Source organism: Antechinus flavipes, chromosome 4, assembly GCF_016432865.1.
Source record: "Antechinus flavipes isolate AdamAnt ecotype Samford, QLD, Australia chromosome 4, AdamAnt_v2, whole genome shotgun sequence".
NCBI lineage: Eukaryota > Metazoa > Chordata > Mammalia > Dasyuromorphia > Dasyuridae > Antechinus > Antechinus flavipes.
In genome coordinates this window covers 135,067,607-135,089,584 of record NC_067401.1, presented here as the reverse complement: position 1 = coordinate 135,089,584, position 21,978 = coordinate 135,067,607, and the positions used below count along the sequence as shown (strand labels likewise).

Genomic DNA, 21,978 nt, shown 5'->3' with positions numbered 1-21,978 from the left:
CAATAATTTTAGCACGGGAAGGAATCCTTGAGGTCACGAAGGAAGTTCAAGCCACATGGGAGCAGAACCAGTAGCTACAAGAGGTTTGCAGATGGAAAGCAGCCACAGGTTCTCCCCAATCAGTACACAAAAGAAATCCCCCTATAATATAAATCATCCCCCCAGACCTCTACCCAGTGAGCGGCCCAACCAGGATCAGAACCTGGTTCTCCAGAATCTAGATCCAGTGGTGGCGCCCATTGTCTCCTCCTCCTTAAGTGCCTCATTGGCTTGGGGTATTTTAATTAGACTAGTCAGGTAATCAATAGGTGTTTATTCAACCCTTGATATGTCCCAGGCTCGGTACTAAGTGCTAGAGATACCAAGCAGAAACAATTAGTTCCTACTCTACATAAGATACAAGATAATGCAGTAGAGATGGGAGGAAGCTTTAGAAGGGCAGGACTAGGAAGGACTTTGGGAGGGGATTAATGTGTTTTGTTTTGTTTTTTAAAGAGCCCGGAAGACAGGGAGGGACCTCCTATTAAATGCTTTATGTGCCAAGAAAAGGAGTTTATATTTGATTGTAGCAGTAACAGGAAGTCTTCGGAGTTCACTGAGAGGAAAAGGGACACGGGAAAGCACCAGGCTGGGGGGAAAGTCCAGGCTTGGGTTGATGAGGGTCTGTGTCTGAGGAGGAGCTGTGTTTAAGAGATGCTGAGAAAGCTGTTGTATTGGATTGTGGGATGGATGAGAGAGAGTTGAGATTGGCTATATGGGATGAATGGAGAGGGAGGAAGAAACAGAAGGAGAGAAAGGGACGGAAGGAAAGAGAGGGAAAAGGGGGGGAGAGAGAAAGAGGAGGGACAGGGACAGGAACAAGTTTGGAAGAAATGCTGAAATTGTGAGCCTGGGTGATCAGAAAGGGGGGAGTTGGTGACCTAGACCATAATAGAGAAGTGCAAAAGACAGGAAAGGACTTAGGGGTGGGGAGAAGAAGAATGAGTACAGATTACTCTTTCCCTCTTTTCCTGCTCCTCTATCGAGCAGTCTTATATAGCAAAGAAAAGCAGTTAAGCAAATCAAACCAAACCAATGCAAGAAACTATCCACTCCCCCAGCCCCTGTCAAAATGGAGGTGTTTTTTTTTTCCTCCCATTTTTATTTTTCCAAATATATGTAAAGATAGTTTTCAACATTCATTTTTGTAAGACTGTGTTCCAATTTTTTCTCCCTCCTGTCTCCTATCTAAGATGACAAACAATCTGATAGAGGTTCAATATGCAGTCCTTTCAAACATTTAATGTAAATATTTTCATTAACTATTCACTGGGACAGAGAGTCACTCCCCCTGCCTCTTACAGAGGGGCAATTAAGAAACTTACATATATACACTTCAAAGTTTGCAAAGTGCATTATATGTTATATATTACATTTGACTCTTACAACCCTGGGAGGTAGATGTTATTTATCAATGCCATTTTATAAATGGGGAAACTGAAGCACAGGGAAGTTAAGTGGTTTGCCCAGGATTACACAACTAGTCAACATTTGAGGCAGGATTTAAATTCAGCTCTACTTGACTTCCAAGCTACTTAGTTTATCCACAGTGTCACCTAGCTATCTTTTGAAAAATAACAGAATAATATAGAATCAGAGGTCATTTAATCCAAACCATTTATTGAAGGAATCTGCACTATAACATAACTGACTGATGATTTGACCAAAGCTACCTAATTAATGATTGGCTAAAACCCAGGGAATTTCATTTGTCAAGTGATCTCTTTTTGAAAATTTCATTTCTTTTTTTCTTTTTCTTTTTCTTTTTTTTAGTGAAAAGTTTCTCTTCTCTGCCTTTCCTCCTATGCAGAAAAAACCTAATACAGGAAATATAGCTGAACTAAACAAATTATCAGTGTCCATATCTCTCCCTCCCACCCTCTCCAAATGTCTCTATGAAGAATTTATTACCTCTCTAGTCACAGGGCACATAGCATACTTCTTCATGAATCCTCTGGAATTGTGGTAGTTTATGCTCCATTCAGGTCTTTTATGATTGTTTATCTTTATTCTATCAATGTTATTGTATAAATTGTTCTGATTTGCTCACTTCCTTCTGAATCAGTTCATAGAAGTCTTCCGAGGTTTAAAAATCTTTGTCATTTTTTATAGATTAATGATAAATCCATTACATTTATGTACTATCATTTGTTCAGCTATTCCCCAGTTGATGGCTATCCTCTTAGTTTCCTTCTTTTTCTTTTTTTGACTATTTACCCCCCAAAAATTAATCTTAGCAATTTTCACCTTCCCTACTCAAATGAGATTTTCACCTGTCTTGGGACGATGGAGTTGCAATTTGATCTAGAGGTAGAGGGTTGGATCAGATGACCTCTACCTCTCCTAGATAAGTAAGACATGTCTGTTGTGCTTATGTCCGCGTTGGAGATAGAGTTAAGGGACCTCTGACTTTTTTTTTTATTATATTTCCACTAATGCAGGTTCTCCCTGTTTCTCTAAAAATGCTACCCTTCTTGTTCCCCAAGTTTGTCATTTTTATTATGGACACAAACGTCAATAAAACATAATTTCAATAAACAAGGAAAAACAACAAAAAAAGAGGATTTTATGGAAACTTAGAAATTTTGGGTTTTTATAACAAATTCTGCACATTGGTTGCATGGCTACCCTGCTGTACCTCCATGCAACTATCGTTAAACATTTATGAAGCACCTACTCTATACTACACACTGTACCTCTATTTCATTGATGCTCTTTTTTTTTTCCATGCCATCTTTTTTCACTTCTCCCTCTCCCAAAGCTGGGCCTGGCCATTGGGTTTTTTCCTCTCTTCATTGTGTCCACCTTCCTATTGTCTTAATCTTCTAGTGCCATCTGCTGGACAAGACTAAGGCAGCAGCAAAATCTACCTTCAGCTGACCCTGAACTTCTTAAAATGTCCCTGAAACCCTAGGGGAGTGATAGGTACTGCTGTGGAAGAACTCAGCTCCTTTAGATTTAACTGGATCAGAATTCCACATACTCTGAAATTGAACTTTCTGTATATTGTTCCAGGGAGAATCAGCCTTTCATTCAGTCATCCTGTACACATATATTTAATTGGGGTATTTATTTTGTTTCCCACTGCCCTTGTCTCTCCTGCTAGATTTACGCTACTGGAGATCTTTATTATAGAGTGCCCTGTCCGTTGTGGATAAAATAAATATATATTTCCTGGGGGTTAAAGACAAGAGAAGTCCAGCACCTTCCCAAATGTTCATACTCCTTTTTTTGTGATAGGAAAGACTTAGAGGCAAAGTGGAAGCTTTGGGGGAAGAGTGTCTGAAACGGTTTTGTTATATGAATATAATGGGCTTTTGCAGCTGGGAATGGTGAATATGAGGAAGTCTGAGAAATGGGAAAAGATTCACCTGCAATAAAGAGAAGTATACACTTAATGAAAGGAAGCCAAACTTAATGTAATAACAGTTGTCATATTTACACACTGATAATGAAACATTTCTTTCTCTCTTGTCTGAGAGGTGGGGGATGACAGAGGCAGAATGTTGTATTCTTTTTTTTTTTTTTTTTTTAGCATTTTTTTTTAAATTTTATTTTATTTAGTAATAACTTTGTATTGACAGAATCCATGCCAGGATAATTTTTACACGACATTATCCCTTGCAATCACTTATGTTTCGTTTTTTCCCCTCCCTCCCTCCTCCCCCTCCCCCCCCCCCCAAGATGGCAAGCAGTCCTATATATGTTAAATATGTTGCAGTATATCCTAGATACAATACATATTTGCAGAACCGAACAGTTCTCTTGTTGCACAGGGAGAATTGGATTCAGAAGGTAAAAATAACTCGGGAAGAAAATCAAAAATGCCAATAGTTCACATTCATTTCCCAGTATTCCTTCTTTGGGTGTAGCTGTTTCTGTCCATCATTTCTCCAATGAAACTCAGTTAAGTCTCTTTGTCAGAGAAATCCACTTCCATCAGAATACATCCTCATACAATATCGTTGTCAAAGTGTATAATGATCTCCTGGTTCTGCTCATCTCACTTAGCATCAGTCCATGTAGGTCTCTCCAAGCCTCTCTGTATTCATCCTGCTGGTCATTCCTTACAGAGCAATAATATTCCATAACATTCATATACCACAATTTATCCAGCCATTCTCCAGTTGATGGGCATCCATTCATTTTCCAGTTTCTAGCTACTACAAACAGGGCTGCTACAAACATTTTGGCACATACAGGTCCCCTTCCCTTTTTTAGTATCTCTTTGGGGTATAAGCCCAATAGAAACACTGCTGGATCAAAGGGTATGCACAGTTTGATAACTTTTTGGGCATAATTCCAGATCGCTCTCCAGAATGGCTGGATTCGTTCACAACTCCACCAACAATGCATCAGTGTCCCCGTTTTCCCGCATCCCCTCCAACAGAATGTTGTATTCTGATCAGAGGAGGTCAGACAGAAGTTACTTGTGCTAGACTGTATTTTTGTTACCAGGAAGGGTAGATGATAAAATAAATAGGTATGGATGGATGACTTTTAACTTCCTAGGTCCAGGATGGTACCCTTTCCATAACTTATTGGAAACCTTTGTTTGATTAGGACAAAAGAGTTTAGGGACTTTTAAAAAGTCTTTTCTGTCTGTCCCTTCTGAACTGGAAAAAAAGAGACAGGGGTAGTATGTAATACATACCTTAGCTCTCTTGTTACTTAACTGTCAGGGAGACGAGGGAAGTGCAGCCCCCAGCCTTGTTTTACCTGTTGATCTTCTCTGACCCACCTCTGTATCCTTTATTTTCCTTTCTTCCCCAGATAAAGTATCATGAAGAGTTTGAGAAGAGCCGGATGGGTCCCAGCGGGGGCGAGTGCTCTGATCCTGAACGCCGAAATTCCCAAGACAGTAGCAACTACCGTCGACCCCAAGAACAGCAGCAGCTGCCACATCATATCCCAGCCAGCGCCCCTGGTAGGAATGGATAGGGAAAAGGGACTGTGGTGAATATGGGTGTCAAGAGAGACTTGACTAGAATTTTGGAAGAAATTAGATAAATCCCAGTTAGGGAGTCAGTCTGTGAGCCTCTTAATGCACGGTAGTGGATATATACCAACTACCATATGACTGTTCAAACTTCTCTGCCTTCTGATCTCATCCCCACAGGGTCCTTTTGAGCAGAGATATATTGGTTATCTCTGTTACTATAAGCAACTAATCTGCTTTTCTTCTCCATCCTTTCTGGTCTTAACTACATCCCAGAAGCAGGGAACAATGTTGGATCAGTGAGGGAAAGAAATCTAAAGGAAATCAATACTGTCCCCATCCTACGAAAGCCCCTTTGCCCCCTTTTGTGGGGGATTCCCAAGCATGAAACAAGGCCAAGTGAATGAATTCTGGCTCGTCTCCTTACCTGGGAATAGAAGGCATCTGGACAGTAGTCTGGAAAGACTTCCTGAAGGAAGTGAGTTTAGAATTAGGAAGAAGAACATGACTTGGGAGAAATCAGATGGAATCCCCAGGCTGGGGAATGAAGGCCCTCAGCCAGTCAACAGGACAGCATAAGGAATGGAATAATATTATGATAAGATTATGGGGTATGTGTGGTGGGTAGCTATAGGCTAGGGCCACCAGTTTTCGTGGCCTGAATTGGTGGTATCTCTTAGTCTACCAGCAGTCTCAGCAACACCAGCAGCAGCAGCAGCAGCAGCAGCCATCACAGTCCTATGGCTACAAGGAGCCAGCTGCCCCGGTCTCAATACAGCGCAATGCCCCAGGAGCGGGTGGGGTAAGTATGGTGACCCCCAGAATCACAGTATACTAGGCAAAGATTAACTGTAGCATGTTATTTTTAGATTAACCTAATGATTATCGCTATCCCATCCACCTACTTAGTGGGGATGGTTCATCCATCAAGAGTATTTATTAAGCACTAAACACTGGGGATATTCTCCCAGAGATTAGTATGGTACCATGGAGAGTGTTAGATTTAGAAGACATAAGAGCTGAATTTGAGTCCTACCTGGTCTGCCCTTTACAACAAGCTGTAGTGACCATAGGATTCTCCCCTGTAAGAGAGGGATGGATTGATCATACCTGTCCTGTCTGTCTTATAGGAAGGACAGAGGTAAACATGGGTTATAACCACAGAGCAGTATAGAAAATGGGAGCAGTTAATTAGGACCAGGCTATTTTTTGGTGACTCAGATGAATCTGGCCTTCTAACACTTTGCTATTCCCTTCCTAGGACCAAGATTATTATTCCAGACTCCTTTCTTATAATTCCAATGCTTGCATTCTCAGGCAGTACCATGAGCCCCAGATTTGTGTCTAGTCACTTGCTGTGTGACTGTAGGCAAGCTGCTTTCATCCCTCAAAGTCTCAGTTCCTACATTTGTAAAATACGTACAATGATAAATTGCCCTACTTATGTCATAGAATTAGTATGTTTATAAAGTATATTATTTACAAAGTACCTATGGAGGCAGCTAGGGGACACCATGGTATAAAGAGTACCTAACCTGGAAGACCTGACCCCAGACATTTACTAGCTTGGCAAGTCACTTAACCTTTGTTTTCAAACTATAAAATTTTCTCAACTATAAAATGGTAATAATAGCACCTACCTTCTAGAGTGATTATGAGGACCAAATGAGATAATAGTAACTGTTTGTAAGGTGCTTAGCTTTGTCTCTGGCATGTTGTAGGAGAGTAATACATGTTTGTTTAACTGTGATAAATGCTGGGAATTCAGAGATGAAAAATTACTGGTAATTTACCTGCCTTCAGGGAACTTACAGTCCATTGGGTGTTAGAATTAATTCCTGTGTGCTGGGAGCAGAATCAGCACTTCCCCAACCCTTTTTCGAAGCCTTCTCAGGCTGCTAGGATCTGCCAGAAACAGACCTGCATAACTCTCTATAATAATGATGATGATGATTATAATTATAATAATGACTGACATCAATTTCACATTTTAAAATTTGAAAAATGCAAAAAAACCCCAAATCTCAGGCCTATGTGACTCTAAGTCTAGCACTCTTTCTATTATGATGATGATATTCGAACTTTATATAGCTTTGTATATAGAAAGGCAGTAAGATATAGTAGACAGAACACTGACTTGAAATCTCTCCTCTGATCAATACTCCTACAATGACTCTGAACTTTAATGTATGAAAAACACTGTAAGTACTTTCTCTTAAGTTATCTTTTTGTTCCTCATTACAATTCATTGGAGTTTAGGTACTATTTTTATTCCTATTTTATTGATTAAGAAACTGAGGCTTTTTTCCTTTCCATTATGAGGCTTTTAGACAGTAATTTATCTTTTGGTCCACTGGGGCCATAGAAATGGGCAGGGAGCAGAAAACCATAAGCCTTTTGGCTGCTGTGGACATGCATCTGTCCTTTTCCTTTTCCTCTTCTTCCACATACATCTATCCTTTTCCTTTTCTTCCACATACATCTGTCCTTTTCCTCCTCCTCTTCCACATGCGTCTGTCCTTTTCCTCTTCCACATGCATCTGTGCTTTTCTTTTTCTTCTTCCACATGCATCTGTCCTTTTCCTTTTCCTCCTCTTCCACGTACATCTGTCCTCTTCCTCTTCCTCTTCCACATGCGTCTGTCCTTTTCCTCTTCCTCTTTCACATGCATCTGTCCTTTTCCTTTTCCTCTTCTTCCATATGCATCTGTTCTCTTCCACATTCATCTGTCCTTTTCCACTTCCTCTTCCACATGCATCTGTGCTTTTCCTTTTCCTCTTCTTCCACATGCATCTATCCTTTTCTTCCTCCTCTTCCACCACATGCATCTGTCCTTTTCCTCTTTCTCTTCCACATGCATTTATCCTTTCCCTCTTCTTCCAGAAGCGGTACCGAGCTGTGTATGACTACAGCGCAGCTGATGAAGATGAAGTGTCGTTCCAGGACGGGGACACCATTGTGAACGTGCAGCAGATTGACGATGGCTGGATGTACGGCACCGTGGAGCGCACTGGTGAAACGGGCATGCTTCCTGCCAACTATGTGGAGATCATCTGAGCCTGCGCCGCCCCAGTTTCCATCTTGCCCACCCGCCCACCTCATCTTTGATGCATTCCTCCATTGCGCTCCTGTGAGACGTGAACATCTTTCCCGTCAGTAATTTCTGTTTTTTAGAATCTGAGACAGGTTGTTGGATTTTTCCCACTCTCAGTTTCTTTGGCCAATTTCAGCTGTTTTCCTCTTGCTGAGACCTTCCACCTTCTTCTGTTGGCCTGCTCTCTCTCCCATTGGGATTTATCCTTCTCTCCTTTCCTTTGTCTTCTCTCTGGGTTTAGTAAATGGGAAATCTCATCCAGGCGGGGAGCGTGGGCTTGTGGGGATGGATTGAGAGAGGGACAGGTCAGTGACTGAGATTCCATCTTGGAAATCCTCATTGCTCCTCGTTTCTCTCCCTCTTTCCTTTTCCTTGTCTCCACTGGATCTGTTCTCTCCACCTTTTCCCCCAAGCAAAATAAACATTCCAGGGCTCCTGCAAGTTCCCATTCTCCCCTCAGCTTTCTCCAGAGCTGGGGCAGGGAAAGAAGGACTAACAGGGTCTTAGGGACCAGGAAGAGGTTTGTTTGTTTCTCCCAAGGCAATGCTTGGGTTTGAACCAGGCCTTTCTACCCGGGGTATTCCCCCTTGGTCTCATTCATCTCCATTAGCTTCCATGTTTGGATAGATCTGTGATCTTCATTATCTAAAAGCAAAAAGCCGGGGCCAGGTTGGGGGGAAGCAGTCCCCAACCATTCCTTCAGTTTCAGGTTTACCTGTTCTTTCTCCCACCCCGCCCGTTTTTTCCCTCTTCACACTGTGATTTAGCCAGCCCATCCTGATTCAAACAGTGTAGCTTAAAGAGTGGAGCTGACCACAGTCCTTGTTTAAACGTCTTTCTTTTAATTAATTCCTCACAAGAAGCTACAGAACTCAGAGAAGTCCATCTCTCACCTTCAGTGCCCCAAGCTAGGACAAGGCAGGGGCTCAAGGATGCCTTCTCCAGAACATCTGCTTCTGGGGGCTGGAGCTTGTCTCTGTCCCAGCCCCTCGTGACCATCATCAGGGAAGCAGGGGGGAACAAAGGGAACACCTTCTAGGGCAAGTCTATGGCAAGTCCAGACCCAGCTTCCTCCAAGGGCTTTCCAGGGACCTGATTAGTGCCTATTCCCACCTCTCATTGCTTTTTTGCTGTCATCTTAGTCCATCATAGAGGAGAACATGGTAGATTGGGATTCTGTGGCTTTGCCCCAAACCGGCTGATAAATGAGCTCTGAGCGTTGCTGACGACTGGGCAGGAGCCTCCGTGTCTATGGCTCTTCATACAAGGAGAAAAGGGCACCTGTGGATCTGTGGCTTTTTCTGTGTACCTATCTGCCTTCTCCTAATATATGTCCAATGTGGAGATTGTTGGAAGCAGGGAAAAACAAATCTGAGAGTTATGACTGTTCAAGACCTTTGGATTCCTCCCCTTTCTGGCTGTTCTTCCTCCTCCCCTCCTCCAGGTCAAGAAGCATGTTCAAACTGCTGCCCTTCTGTTTTTTGGGTAAAAATACCTAAGTGTACATAATAGTGGAGAATCTAGGAAGGTCCCTTTCTTTTTGTGTATGACTTTACAAATCAAAAAAAAGGGCCATCTTACTGGCTTTGTAGAACTGGCCCATTCCCACCTGCCATCCTTGGAATAGGAGCATAGGAGGGGAAATAGGGATGAGTTCTTTATCCTGAAGAGATCATTGTATAATGAGTGCTCTTGTCCCCTCTGACCCTAACTGGCTGTTTAGCAGTTCTGTGTAGGGGTATGGAGGACTTCACAATGGCCCACCAGCCTCTCCTGTCCTAAAATCCCATTTTCTTACACCAAACACTCACCTCCACTTGGGGGTAGGTCCCAGGACAAACCTGATAACTGGAAACTGCTCCCCCAGAGCTGGAGCTCCAGCTGCTAGGGGAGGAACGGGAAGATGGTGCTATATCGAACTTCCCTTCTTCCCATCACTGGCTTGGGAGAGTCAGGCTTCTTCCAGCTCTCTGGGATTGGAGCTTCTTCCATCAGCCCTTTCTCTCACTCGGTCCCAGACTCACTCACCCAGCCTCTTCACCAGTGGTCCAAGTGACAGCGATATTTTTGTGCATGGGACAAGAGTGGAAGCTGTCTTGGAGAGGGTCTGACTGAGGGAAGAAGCTCACTTGGCCAGCACCAAATCGTCAGGGATTTTTCTGTTAGAGCGGTTGTGTTTAGGGAACTTAGGTGGGGAGCAGCATTTCCTGCATTGGCCCTTTCCCTGGCGTTGTCCCCTTCGTAGAGAAGGAAACGTCATGGGATGGGAAGAGAGCTTCATGTGGGCAGGCTGAGGTGCCTGAGGAAGAGGAAATGTCAGCACCTGGTGGACTTTTTCTACAGAGGTAGTCCAAGAAGCTAAGCGGGGAACTGGCCTGTTACCTGAAAATCTCAAAGCACAGTGTTGACTCTGGGACCAAAGACCGATTGACCGTGCTTGAAGGGTTGGGTCTGGTGGGTGGGAAGGAACAGAGAGAAGGGAAGGCTTTCGGGAAGGAATATCCTGTTTTCACACATCTCAGTTTACCTCTTGTAAAGAGCCAGTTTGAACCTCTAGACCCCTCCAATCTCTTTTACATAGTCTTTCCCCCAATCTTGGGATTAAGATACAGTGGGATACAGGGTTGTAGTGGATTTCTCACCATCAGTTACTCCCCAAGGAGTATAGTGGGGAGTGGGGGGGAAGATACAAACATGGGGGGGGAGGGGACAGGAGGGAAGGGGGAGGGTTTCTTATTAAATGTCTGTCATACCTGAGCCTGGCTTAAGGAAGGGCTTTCTGGCCTAGTTTCTTCCTCAGTTAAGCAGTGTTCCAGTAGGGGTGATGGCCTGGGGTCTCCTTTTCTTCATGTCCTCAGTTCTTAAAGCCAATTCTGATCCAGGAAAAACAAAACAAAACCACAACATAACTGTAATGTGAATCTATTCAAATGGGACCAAAACCAGAAATATTTGCAAGAAAGGAAGATGGTGAAGAATTGTAAATTCTTTGTGACACTGGTTTACTTGTTCTCTTATCTCATTCCCTCTTTTTCCTTTTCTCCCTCACCCCTTTCCTCTTCCCTCTGGAGAGGGGTGTTCCTAGGGGGCAGGGAAGAGAATTTCCTCTCTGCTTGATTTCTGCCTTTTCTCTCACATACGCACTTTTGGGCCTTTGTTTATAGCTGAAAAACACCTAAACCTGTATTTAAAAAAAAAGCAAACAGAAATGACCCTGTTAGATTTGCCTCTGTGTAAACACTTTTTCCATATGTGTGTGGCGTGTTCATTTGAAGCTTCAAGTTGTGTTTTTAGTGCTGGGCTTTGGAAATTAATCTTTTTTATTTGGGGTTGTCTTTTTTTCTCCCACCATTCCCTCTTTTTTAGGAGGAATGGTGGTAGTCTGTTTTGGTTCCCTCCCTGTGGACATGTGCCCAGGATCAAATTTTTCTGGCCTTTTAAATTCAGAATGGTTGATAGACCCAAAGGGAATCCTCTTGGCGACTCAAATCAAAATAAAAATATAATTTTTACCTGCTGACATGGTTTGGATTTATTGGCTCTGAGATTTTGGTGTGGGCTGTGTGTGTGTGGATGTATTTGGGATAGAGGGTTATGGGTAAAGGACACTCCCCTAGACTTAGTGCCCCTCAACTAAGGGAAGGTGACTAGAGCTTCATCCCAGAGTATAAATTTAGAAAATTAAGAAAATTTTAGAAATTTAGAAAAACTTACAGTCCTTCAACAGAACAGAAACAATAGAAGTTAGTAACTAATTAACAATTACAATTGGTTAAAATAGTAAGCTACTAGTCTGCTCCAGTTGCCTTATCACAACCAAATCCCCCTCAAGCTGAATTGATCCCTACTTGCCCTCGATGCAAAATGTGCTAGTTGTGACTGCTTAAAATGATTTTAATGGACATTGAGTTACAGCCAAACCTGACTGAGTCCCTCCCCCTATCCGCTACTCCAGGTAGCCTTGGCCAGTGTCCAGAGTCTCCTGCCACTGCTGCCCTCACCCCAAGAGAAGGTGAGACTTGATCTTTTCCCTTCATTTGCACACAAGTTTCATTGACTCCTGGTAGAGTCCTGAGGCATGTAGATGAATTATGGCCTAAGCTTTCCTGGGGATGCATGTACGAGTAATGGTATATTGGAAAGAAGGCGGCATTTGTGGTCGGACCCTGGCTCCTCCGTGTGACTTTACACAAGTCACTCGGGGAGTCACTAACACAGTCCCTTGCTTAAGGCTTAAAGGTATGAGACAAATTTAGAGATAGCGCCGAGGTTCGGGAAGGGCAGACCAATTGTGTGCTAGCAGTGCGGAGCAGCACCTGGCAGGCTGGGGCTGTGCATCCCACAAAAGGGGGAAAGCACCAGGTACAGGATTGTCCCATCATTGACTGCTGGGCTGGGCTTCCCCTTCCCCTGAGCCCTGGTCAGGGAGCCAGGTGCATGAAGGAGGCTTGGGTGATGGAGAGCTGGATGAGCCTTCCCTGTTTTATGCCGTAGTGTGAACTCTGGGATAACACCCAAGCAAAGATGAAGGCTTCCAGTATGTAGAAGGACTTTGACTTTGGATTCATCCTCCACTCTCAGCACAAACAAGGTCTCAACCAAGAAAATCTCTGAGCTTTGCGAGGGGGAGCTGAAGTGGGAAGGAGATTCAGGGGAGAGGAAAAGAGCTGTTTGCTTTAAGATGCTTTTTGTAATTAGAACGTGACATGGTTGGAAGGAATGTAGTAGAAATAATAGAATACCATTGTGAGAGCTGACCCTAACATAAAGGGGAAGGAAGGGACGGGATAGAGCACCAGTCCTGAAGTCAGAAGGATCTGAGTTCAAATCCAACCTCAGTAACTTAATTTTTCCTGGCTGTGTGACCCAGGGGAAGGGAGCAAGCATTTATATAGAACGCTTACTATGTGCAAAAATTTGATTCTCACAACAATCTTGCGAGGTAAGTGCTATTATCCTGATTTTACAGTTGGGGAAACTGAGGCAAACAGGTTAAGTGACTTTCCCAAAGTCTGAGGCTAGTTTTGAGCTCCAGTCTTCCTGCCTCCAAACCTATTACACTGCTTCCCCCTCACTGCTTCTGAGCACAGGGGAGTAGGGAGATGTCATCCAGAACTGAGACCTATCACTTCATCAAGACAGCACTTTTCACTTTGGAGATCTCTAATTGTTAAGACTTCCTGACATAAATATTAAATTTATCCCCGTAACTTCCACCCCTTGCTTTTGTTTCTGCCTGTTGGAGTTAAATGGGAAACATAATCTCCTTTGACAGCCTGCACAGCTTTCAGCTTCCTCCAAGTGTTTTCTGTGCTAAATATTGTCAGTTTATTGTTCTTTTTATTTTCTTGTTTTGTGAATCACAGCAAGTGTTGAGTGTCTGGGGCCAGATTTTCAGTCAGGTACTCCCTTTTTCAGGATTGGTGCTCTATCCACTGATGCCTCCATTCCTCCAGCTTCTTTAATTTATTACAGACCATGAAATGAAGGTCCTTGCCACCCTGATTGTTCTCTTCTGGAAGCTCTAGCTTATTCACACCCTTAAACGTTAGTGCTTCACGGTGAAGACAATGTTCTAGTCGAAGAGAAAAGCTCTTCCCCTCGTTCCTGTAAGTTGTGGTTCTCGGTACAGCTCGGTAGCATCCTAACTTTTAGGCTGATCTATCACATCTGATTCGGTTTGCTCTTTTTCAGACAAATGCTGAATACCGGGACTCCCCTCTCCGGTACCTGTGAAGCTGAATTTTGAAACATTTATGTTATTCCTGTTAAATGTTTTACTTTCTTAGATTCACCCAGTGTTTGAGCCTGATGAGATTTCTCTCTGTCTCTGTTTCTGTTTCTCTTCCTCTCTTTCTTTTTGGAAGATCATAATCTTCAGCTTTCCATTACCTGTACAGGCTGTCTAGGTTCAGAGGTAACTAGGGAGCAAAATGGAAGGAATGCTGGGCCGGAAGTCAAGAAGACCTAAACTAGAACTGGTCTCAATCACTTATCAATTGTGTGATCCTTAGTAAGTCATAACTTCTGCCTGCCTCAGTTTCTTTAATTGTAAAATAGGGGATCATAATAACACCTGTCTCCCAGGAGTGTGAAAATCAAATGAGATAATATTTTAAAGTGGTTAAGCACACTTTGGAACATAATAGGCACTTCCTTTATATGCTTTTATCCAAAGCATAAAAAGAGTATTAAAAATAATAAAATGTTAAGCTACAAATAATATAAAAAATTTAAAAATTGTTAAGCTACAAAATTCTAAGCACAGACACCCAGGACACTCCACTAGAGATCTCCTGTTAAGCTGATGCTGAACCTTTAAGGATTTCTCTGAGTTTGAACGTGCTCTTAATTCTGAATCAAGCTTTTCTACAAGAAAAATGTACCTTATCAAATACTTGGTTCAAATCTAGGTGCACGATAGCCTCCCTATCTATTATTTAGTGACTCTGTCAAAAAACAAAAGAAAATAAGGTTGATCCGACATGGCTTATTTTTTATAAATTGTGTTGGCTCTTGATAATCACTGCTTCCTTTTCCAAATATTCCAAATATTAATGATATTTTCTAGTTAAAGTCAATGGTTTGTGAACTGTGTTCTTTTGTTTTCTGGAGGGAAGGGCCCATTGTCCTCTAGTTTTAGTCTGCTTCTCTCAGTTTCCACAATGTTTTGGATATCTAAGAAAATGGTTCAGCTAACACATCTGCAATTCCTTTAGGAGAATGTAGTCCATCTAGGGAAAGTTATCCAGGACACTTTACGGCTCTCTATTTCCCCCATCATTCTGTTAACCGTTTTGTTTTATTTTTTAAAGGTCACTCGCTGCAAAGGTTATTCTTTTGGGAACGAAAAATGGAATATTTCTGATGCCTCTGTTTTCACTTAACATCATCATCTCATCCATCCCAAGCATTAGTCCTAATCTTTCTTTCATCCCCCTCCTTCTAAAAATCTTTTTAATGACCTTAGAACAGCTCGACTCATTCTTAGTGTTGGAAATCCTAAAGCCTTTCCCTTTACTCCTTGCTTCAGTTTTCTGTACTTCAAAAGAAACATGAAGTGATAGGTTTAGAGACTCTCAATAGCCATATGGACTATCTATGGCTCACCTGTGGAAGAGCCTCCCAGCTGGTATTGTTCTGATCAGCTGGACACACTGTACCTGGACTCTGACTGTGATGTCATTATGGTCTTCTTTGAGAACAGACCACAATTCACCAATCTACTCAGCTTTCAAAAATATAATTTGGTTTCATCAGACAAATCCCATTTTCTCTCTTAATTGGAATTGTTTTCCTTTATGTCTTCAGAATTTCATAAGAATTTTCTACGTTTTTTTCTTTTGGAAATATAATTTTACAGCACTTGCTTTTACTCTTTTAGGTATGTGTGGTTGTTCTTTCCATTTACATTATTGTAGTTATTGTGTATAGTCAATAATGCTTATTTCAAAATCAAGAATTTGTTTCATATATCAGGGCACTTTTTGACCATAAAAAGAATTTCTGTTTATTTGGGCACAATTTGAGAAACTATACAGAAAAGTTCATCTCTTCACAATAACTCACGAGCTGCAATCCTTCCAATGACACCATTTACAAGAATACTTTAGGTTTTTGTCAAGGTAAAAAGTCATACTTAATTCTGTATCTTCTGGTGCAATTGGAATTGGGGGAGGGGGAGGGAAGGTTTTCACACCCTCCCTCCTACCTCAATTTCACCATGATCTCTTGCCCAGCATTGCAGCATGCTCAGGCTAAGGACTGTACTTCTGTTTATAATAGTATCTATTTATTTTTAGGCAATTAAGTGCTGCAATGGCTAAAGTACCAGGCTTGGAGTTAAGAAGACCCATGTTCAAATTATATTCAGACACTAGTGTGTGACCCCAAAGCAAATCACTTAATCCCTATTTGCCTCAATTCCTCATATGGAAGATGAGGCTACACTGGAAAGGAAATGGGAAACCACATTAGTATCTCTCCCCTCCCCCCCCAAATTCCATGAACAAAAATGTATAAAGTCACATAGAGTCAGACAAAGCTGAATAACAACCATTTAACATGTATAGAAATGTGCTATTTTTATTAACTTCCTCTCTTTTTCTCATGTATCACTGATAAATTTTTAAGGGTTGTAGTCTTAATTCCTTTTCCCCATAAAATGTGTAATTTGGGGGACAGCTAGATGGCACAGTGGAGTCAGGAGGACTTCAGTTTAAATCCAGCCTCAGATACTTAACATTTCCTAGTTGTGTGACCATGGACGAGGCTTAAAAAACAAAAAAAGATTGTGGTTTCTATTGCTCATTTTTGTATAGTTGAATGCTTTTTGGGAATATGTGTCAGATTGTAGCAGAATTCAGTGTATTCAGTGTATTTTGTGCATTTAGTTGTTTTTTGACTGCTTACTTCATTCTGCATCATTTCACATTGATTTTTTTCCATGCTTTTCTATATTCATTACATTTCTCATTTCTCATAGTACTTAATATTCCATTCTAATCATGTGCCATAGTTTGACTGAGGGGCATCTACTTTCTAATTCTTTGTTCTCACGAAAGGTGTTGCTGTATTTTGGTTTATGTGAGGGCTTTCTTATTATCAATGCCCTTCTTGGATTACAAACCCACCAATGGATTTTTGACACAAAAGATATGAACATTTTTGTTACTTTCTTTGTATAATTCCAAATTTCTTTCTTTCCAAATGGTTGTATAGATTCACAGCTCCACCAACTATTCACACAACCCCTGCAACATTGATTATTACTTTGTGCTTTGCCAATTTTGCAGTGTGAAGTGAAACTTCAGAGTTGTTTTGAACATTGCTTTTATTAATGATTGGAGCATTCTTTTATATGCTTGCTAATAGTTTGAAATTCTTCTTTTGAGAACTTTGCTTATTTCCTTTCACCACTTATCTGTTGGGTAATGGAGGTCATAGATTTTTGCCAATAACTTCTTGCTTAGATTTTGTTTTTTATAGATTTTCAAATGTCTCAATAGCTATTTTCTTTCCTTTTTTCTAGAAAGTTTTTATAATATGAATATCCACACATATTGTCCTCCCTTCAACTTTTTTTTTTTTTCAAAAATAAACTTTACTGAAATCAGTTGTTTTTATATCACTTGTATTTCCAAGGGTATTTCTCTCTACTTCTACCCTGAGTACCATCTTTTATAAAAGAGGGAAAAACCCCTCTCAAAAAATTACTTCAACAAAACTAACTAACACATTGAAAAACATATTGTCAACACATTGACATCATATGTGGTGTTTCATACCCATGATATCCAACTCTGCAAAGAAGTAAGAAGAGGTTCCTTTTTAGCCAGGCTTGGTTATTATAATTTCACAGCATTCAGTTATGGTTATTTTGTTGTTCTTTCCATCTACATTACGGTAGACATTTTGCATGTTGTTTTCCTAGCTGTGCTTACTTCATTTTACATCAGTTTGTGTATATTTTTCCTTGTGTCTCTGTATTCATCATTTTTGTTTCTTATAGTATAGTAATATTCTAGCACATTTATCTGCCATGATTGGTTTAATCTATGGGTATCTATTTTGTTTCTAGTTATTTTCTGACAGAAAAAAATGCTACTATGACTATTATGGCATATATAAGACTTTTCTTTTTGGATATGGAGTTGTATGTTTATATGTATGTATATGTATACACACATACACAAAAATATACAAGTATTTTTGTTTAATTTAATTTAAATTCAATTAGTAATCCTTTATTTTTCTCCTCCTAATTCTTCCCCCAATTCCAAAGAAAAAGAAAAATACAACTCTTGCACAATCAAGCAAAATAAATTCCCTTATTGTCCATATCCAAAAACATATGAATGTATCTTGAATTCATTACTTCTGCCTCAAGGTAGATAGCATTATCTTATTATCAGTCTTCTGGAATCATGGTTGATCACTGCACTTTTAGACAAATATATTCTCAACCTTTATCAGGATCTGTCCTTGGTCAAGAAATTGTGATCTCTATATTTTATATCCCATTCACGGATACCACCTTCTTAGCTTGACAAAATCTATTTTTTTCTTCTGTACATCTTGTCTTCCATTGACAGCAGTGAGGAAAAAAACCTGTATCTCTATGGTTTTCAGTTTCTTGCCCAAGAGTTTGTAATCTTAGATAATACTTAAGTTCCTTCTGTCAGTTTCATTTGTACTTGAGATTCATTAGAAGCCATGGTCATTATCTATTTTGATAAATCATAGGAGATTCTCTGTAATGTCTTGAATACATATCTGGGAGAGGACAATAGACTTCTCTAGTGTCATCAGGTTGACAAGTGACAAATAACTATTTCTGCATTCCACAACCCCTTTATTCTCATTTATTGTTCTGGACATTCTTGGATGAATCCTACAGGACACTTTGGTGACTTTGTTATTTGATTCCTTGGAGGACCAAAATTGATTGATACTCTTTAGGAAAAACCTTAAATTTGTTATTTTAACCCCATGTGTAATTGTCTTTCTTCTTGTCTTCCCCTTCTAGGTAACATTCTTTTTTTCTTTAAAGGAAGTTTTTTCTCTTACGTTTCAGATTTTTTTTTTCCTTCATTGAATTTTGCTTCCCTTTTTGGGGGGTGGGTAGGTGGGGATACACTTCATTCTCTCCAGTAATCTGGAGTATGGAATGTGACATTACTAAAATTCTTTACCTACTTTTCTAGGAGGTAGATCTGCTTATCTCTGTATAGCAGACCCTTGCTGTGGCAGAAATATAGTCATTGCAAGTCACTGCAAAATTCCATGTGGACTTTGTACTGAGATTTTTTTGCTCTCTACCCCCTCCACACTTCTTATGGGTATTTACACATCATCCTTAATTGCTTTTTCTATAATTTAATTTAAATTCAACTAATAAACTGTTCTTTTTCTCCTTTCCATTCCTCCCCTAATTCCATAAAAAAAGAAAAAACACAATTTTATAAGCTTTACAGGGCACTTTACAACGTTCTTAGGATTTTGGCAGCTGCACCTAACTTCCTTTCCTTAATTTCAGCAGCTCTGTAGCTAAATCCCACCTCCTCTCCCCCTTACACTGATCTCTCATATAGGTACTGCATCAGCTTGCCCTATCCACTAATAGTCTTTTATTTTGCTTTAGCCATTCCATTTATTCTGCTTTATCTTTTCCTACTTTTTCCTTGCTAACTACTTTATCTTTAATCTTCCTTCTTTTTCTTCAAGGTTCTTTCACAGAACTAAATGTCATAGAAAAATGTAGAAATTAAGGATGATTATTGTCACTTTTTATCTGCTTTTCCCAACAGCTCAAAAATAGTGAAGTCCACATTCTAATTTTCATACATATTTTCTTTCTTTAATTTTAGATATTTTATGTATTTTAATCAGCCAAAATCCATCTTCTTAATCTCTCATTCCCCGCTCCCAACTGAAAACATAAGAAAAACAAAACCAAACATAGTCAATCAGAATAAATTTCCTTATTAGTTCCCTTCCTCCCCATCTTTTCTTTTTTCTGTATTCTGAGTTCTTCAGCTCTCTATCAAGAGGTAGGCAACATATTTCATCATTAGTCTTTTGAAATTATCATTAGTCACTAAATTGATAAGGGATCAGCACAATAGTATTCCATAACATTTATGTGCCATAATTTGTTAATTTATTCCCTCTGTATCATCTCCACATATTTGAATGTAAATTTAACCTTTTTGATTTAGTCCATTATCATTGTTCATTTATGCTTATCTTTTTATGTTTCGCTTCATTATTGTATCCTTTTGTTTTTTCATCAGAAATGCTTGGGAGTCCTCTATTCCATTCTTTTCCCTCTGTATCATCATAGTTTTCCTGGGTAAATTATTTTTAACAATAAGCTTATATCTTTTGCCTTCTGGATTATTCTATGCTAAGTTCTTTTCTCCATTATAGTATATATAGCTGCTGAATATTTGTGTGATCCTGGCTGTGGCTCTTCATTACTTGACTTCTTTTTTTTTTTAAATGATAATTTTTTTTTCAAAATACCTGCAAAGATAGTTTTCAATATCTACTCTTTGTAAAATCTTGTGTTCCAAGTTTTTCTACTTCCCTCCCTACCACCCCCTTCCCCCAGACAGTAAGTAATCCAAAATAAGTTAACCATGTGCAATTCTTCTAACTATATTTCCACATTTATCATGCTGTAAAAAAAAAAAAAATCAGATCAAAAGGGGAAAAAATAAGCAAGAAAAAACAAGCAAGCAAATAGTAACAACAACAACAAAAATGAAAATACTCTGTTCTGATATCCATCAGAATTGATCATCATATAGTCTTCTTGTTGCCATGCCCAATGATCTCCTAGTTCTGTTCATTTACTCAGCATCAGTTCATGTAAGTCTCTCCAGGCCTCTCTTAAACCATCCTGCTGATTGTTTCTTACAGAAAAATAATCTTCCATAACATTCATATACCATAATTTATTCAGCCATTCTCCAATTGATGGGCATCCATTCAGTTTCCAGTTTCTTTTCACTACAAAAAAGGCTGCCACAAACATTTTTGCACATGTGGCTCCCTTTTCCTCTTTTAAGATCTCTTTGGGATATAAGCCCAGGAGAAACACTGGTGGATCAAAGGATAATGCAGTTTTCTAGTCCTTTGGGCATAATTCCATATTGCTCTCCAGAATGGTTGGATCAGTTTACAACTCCACCAACAATGTTTCAGTGTCCCAGTTTTCCCACATCCCCTCCAGTATTTATCATTGTTTTTTTCTGTCATCTTAGCCAATCTGAGAGGTGTGAAGTGGTACATCAGAATTGTCTTAATTTGCATTTCTGTAATCAATTGTAATTTAGAGCATTTTTTCATATGATTATAAATGGTTTTAATTTCTTCATCTGAAAATAGTTTTTTCATATCCTTTGTTCATTTATCAATTGGAAAATGGCTTATAATCTTATAAATTTGAGTCAATTCTCTATATATTTTAGAAATGAGGCCTTTATCAGAAACCTTGAATATAAATTTCCCCCCCAATTTTTTACTTCCCTTTTAATGTTGTCTGCATTAGTTTTGTTTATAAAATTTTTTTTTAACTTAATATAATCAAAATTATCCATTTTGCATTCCATAATATACTTCAGTCCTTCTCCACAAATCTGAGAGGGAGTCTATCCTTTGTTCTTCTAATTTGCTTATAATACCACTCTTTATGTCTGAATCATCAACCCACTTCAATTTTATCCTGGTATACGGTATTAGGTGTGGGTCAATGCCTAGTTTCTGCTGTACCAATTTCCAATTTTCCCAGCAATTTTTGTTAAGTAACGAGTTCTTATCCCAGAAGCTGGAGTCTTGGGGTTTAATCACATACTAGATTACTGTAATCATTGACTATTATATCTTGTGAACCTAATCTATTCTGCCTCTCTGTTTCTTAGCCAGTATCAAATGGTTTTGATGACCACTGCTGTATAATACAGTTTTAGGTCTGATATAGCTAGGCCATTTTTGTTTGCATTTTTTCATTAATTCTTTTAAATTCTTGACCTTTTGTTCTTCCAGATGAATTTTGTTATTTTTCTAGGCCTATAAAGCAATTTCTTGTCAGTGTAATTGGTATGGAATTGAACAAGTAGATTAATTTAGGTAGAATTGTCATTTTTATTATTTTAGCTTGGCCTACCCATGAGCCCTTGATATTCTTCCAGTTGTTTGGATCTTACTTTTTGTGTGTGAAAAGTATTTTGTAATTATGTTCATAAAGCTCCTGGATTTGCATTGGCAGGTGAACTCCCAAATAGTTTATATAATCTACAGTTATTTTAAATGGAATTTCTCTTTCTGTTTCTTGCTGCTGGGTTTGTTGGTAACAGCTAGAAATGTGATGATTTATATGGGTTTATTTTATAATCTGCAA

The 21,978-nt window shown here is 39.6% G+C and overlaps 1 protein-coding gene across 1 annotated transcript in view; it reads left to right on the top strand.

The window, feature by feature from the left end:
- Nucleotides 1–11,592, top strand: part of LASP1 (LIM and SH3 protein 1) — a 60,532-nt gene extending 48,940 nt beyond the window's left edge. The window contains exons 5-7 of the mRNA XM_051994644.1: nucleotides 4,813–4,966; nucleotides 5,659–5,780; nucleotides 7,862–11,592. Coding sequence (XP_051850604.1) covers nucleotides 4,813–4,966; nucleotides 5,659–5,780; nucleotides 7,862–8,035 — 450 coding nt within the window. The 3' untranslated portion in view covers nucleotides 8,036–11,592. The remainder of the gene's footprint in view (nucleotides 1–4,812; nucleotides 4,967–5,658; nucleotides 5,781–7,861) is intronic.
- The last annotated feature ends 10,386 nt before the right edge of the window (nucleotides 11,593–21,978 follow it).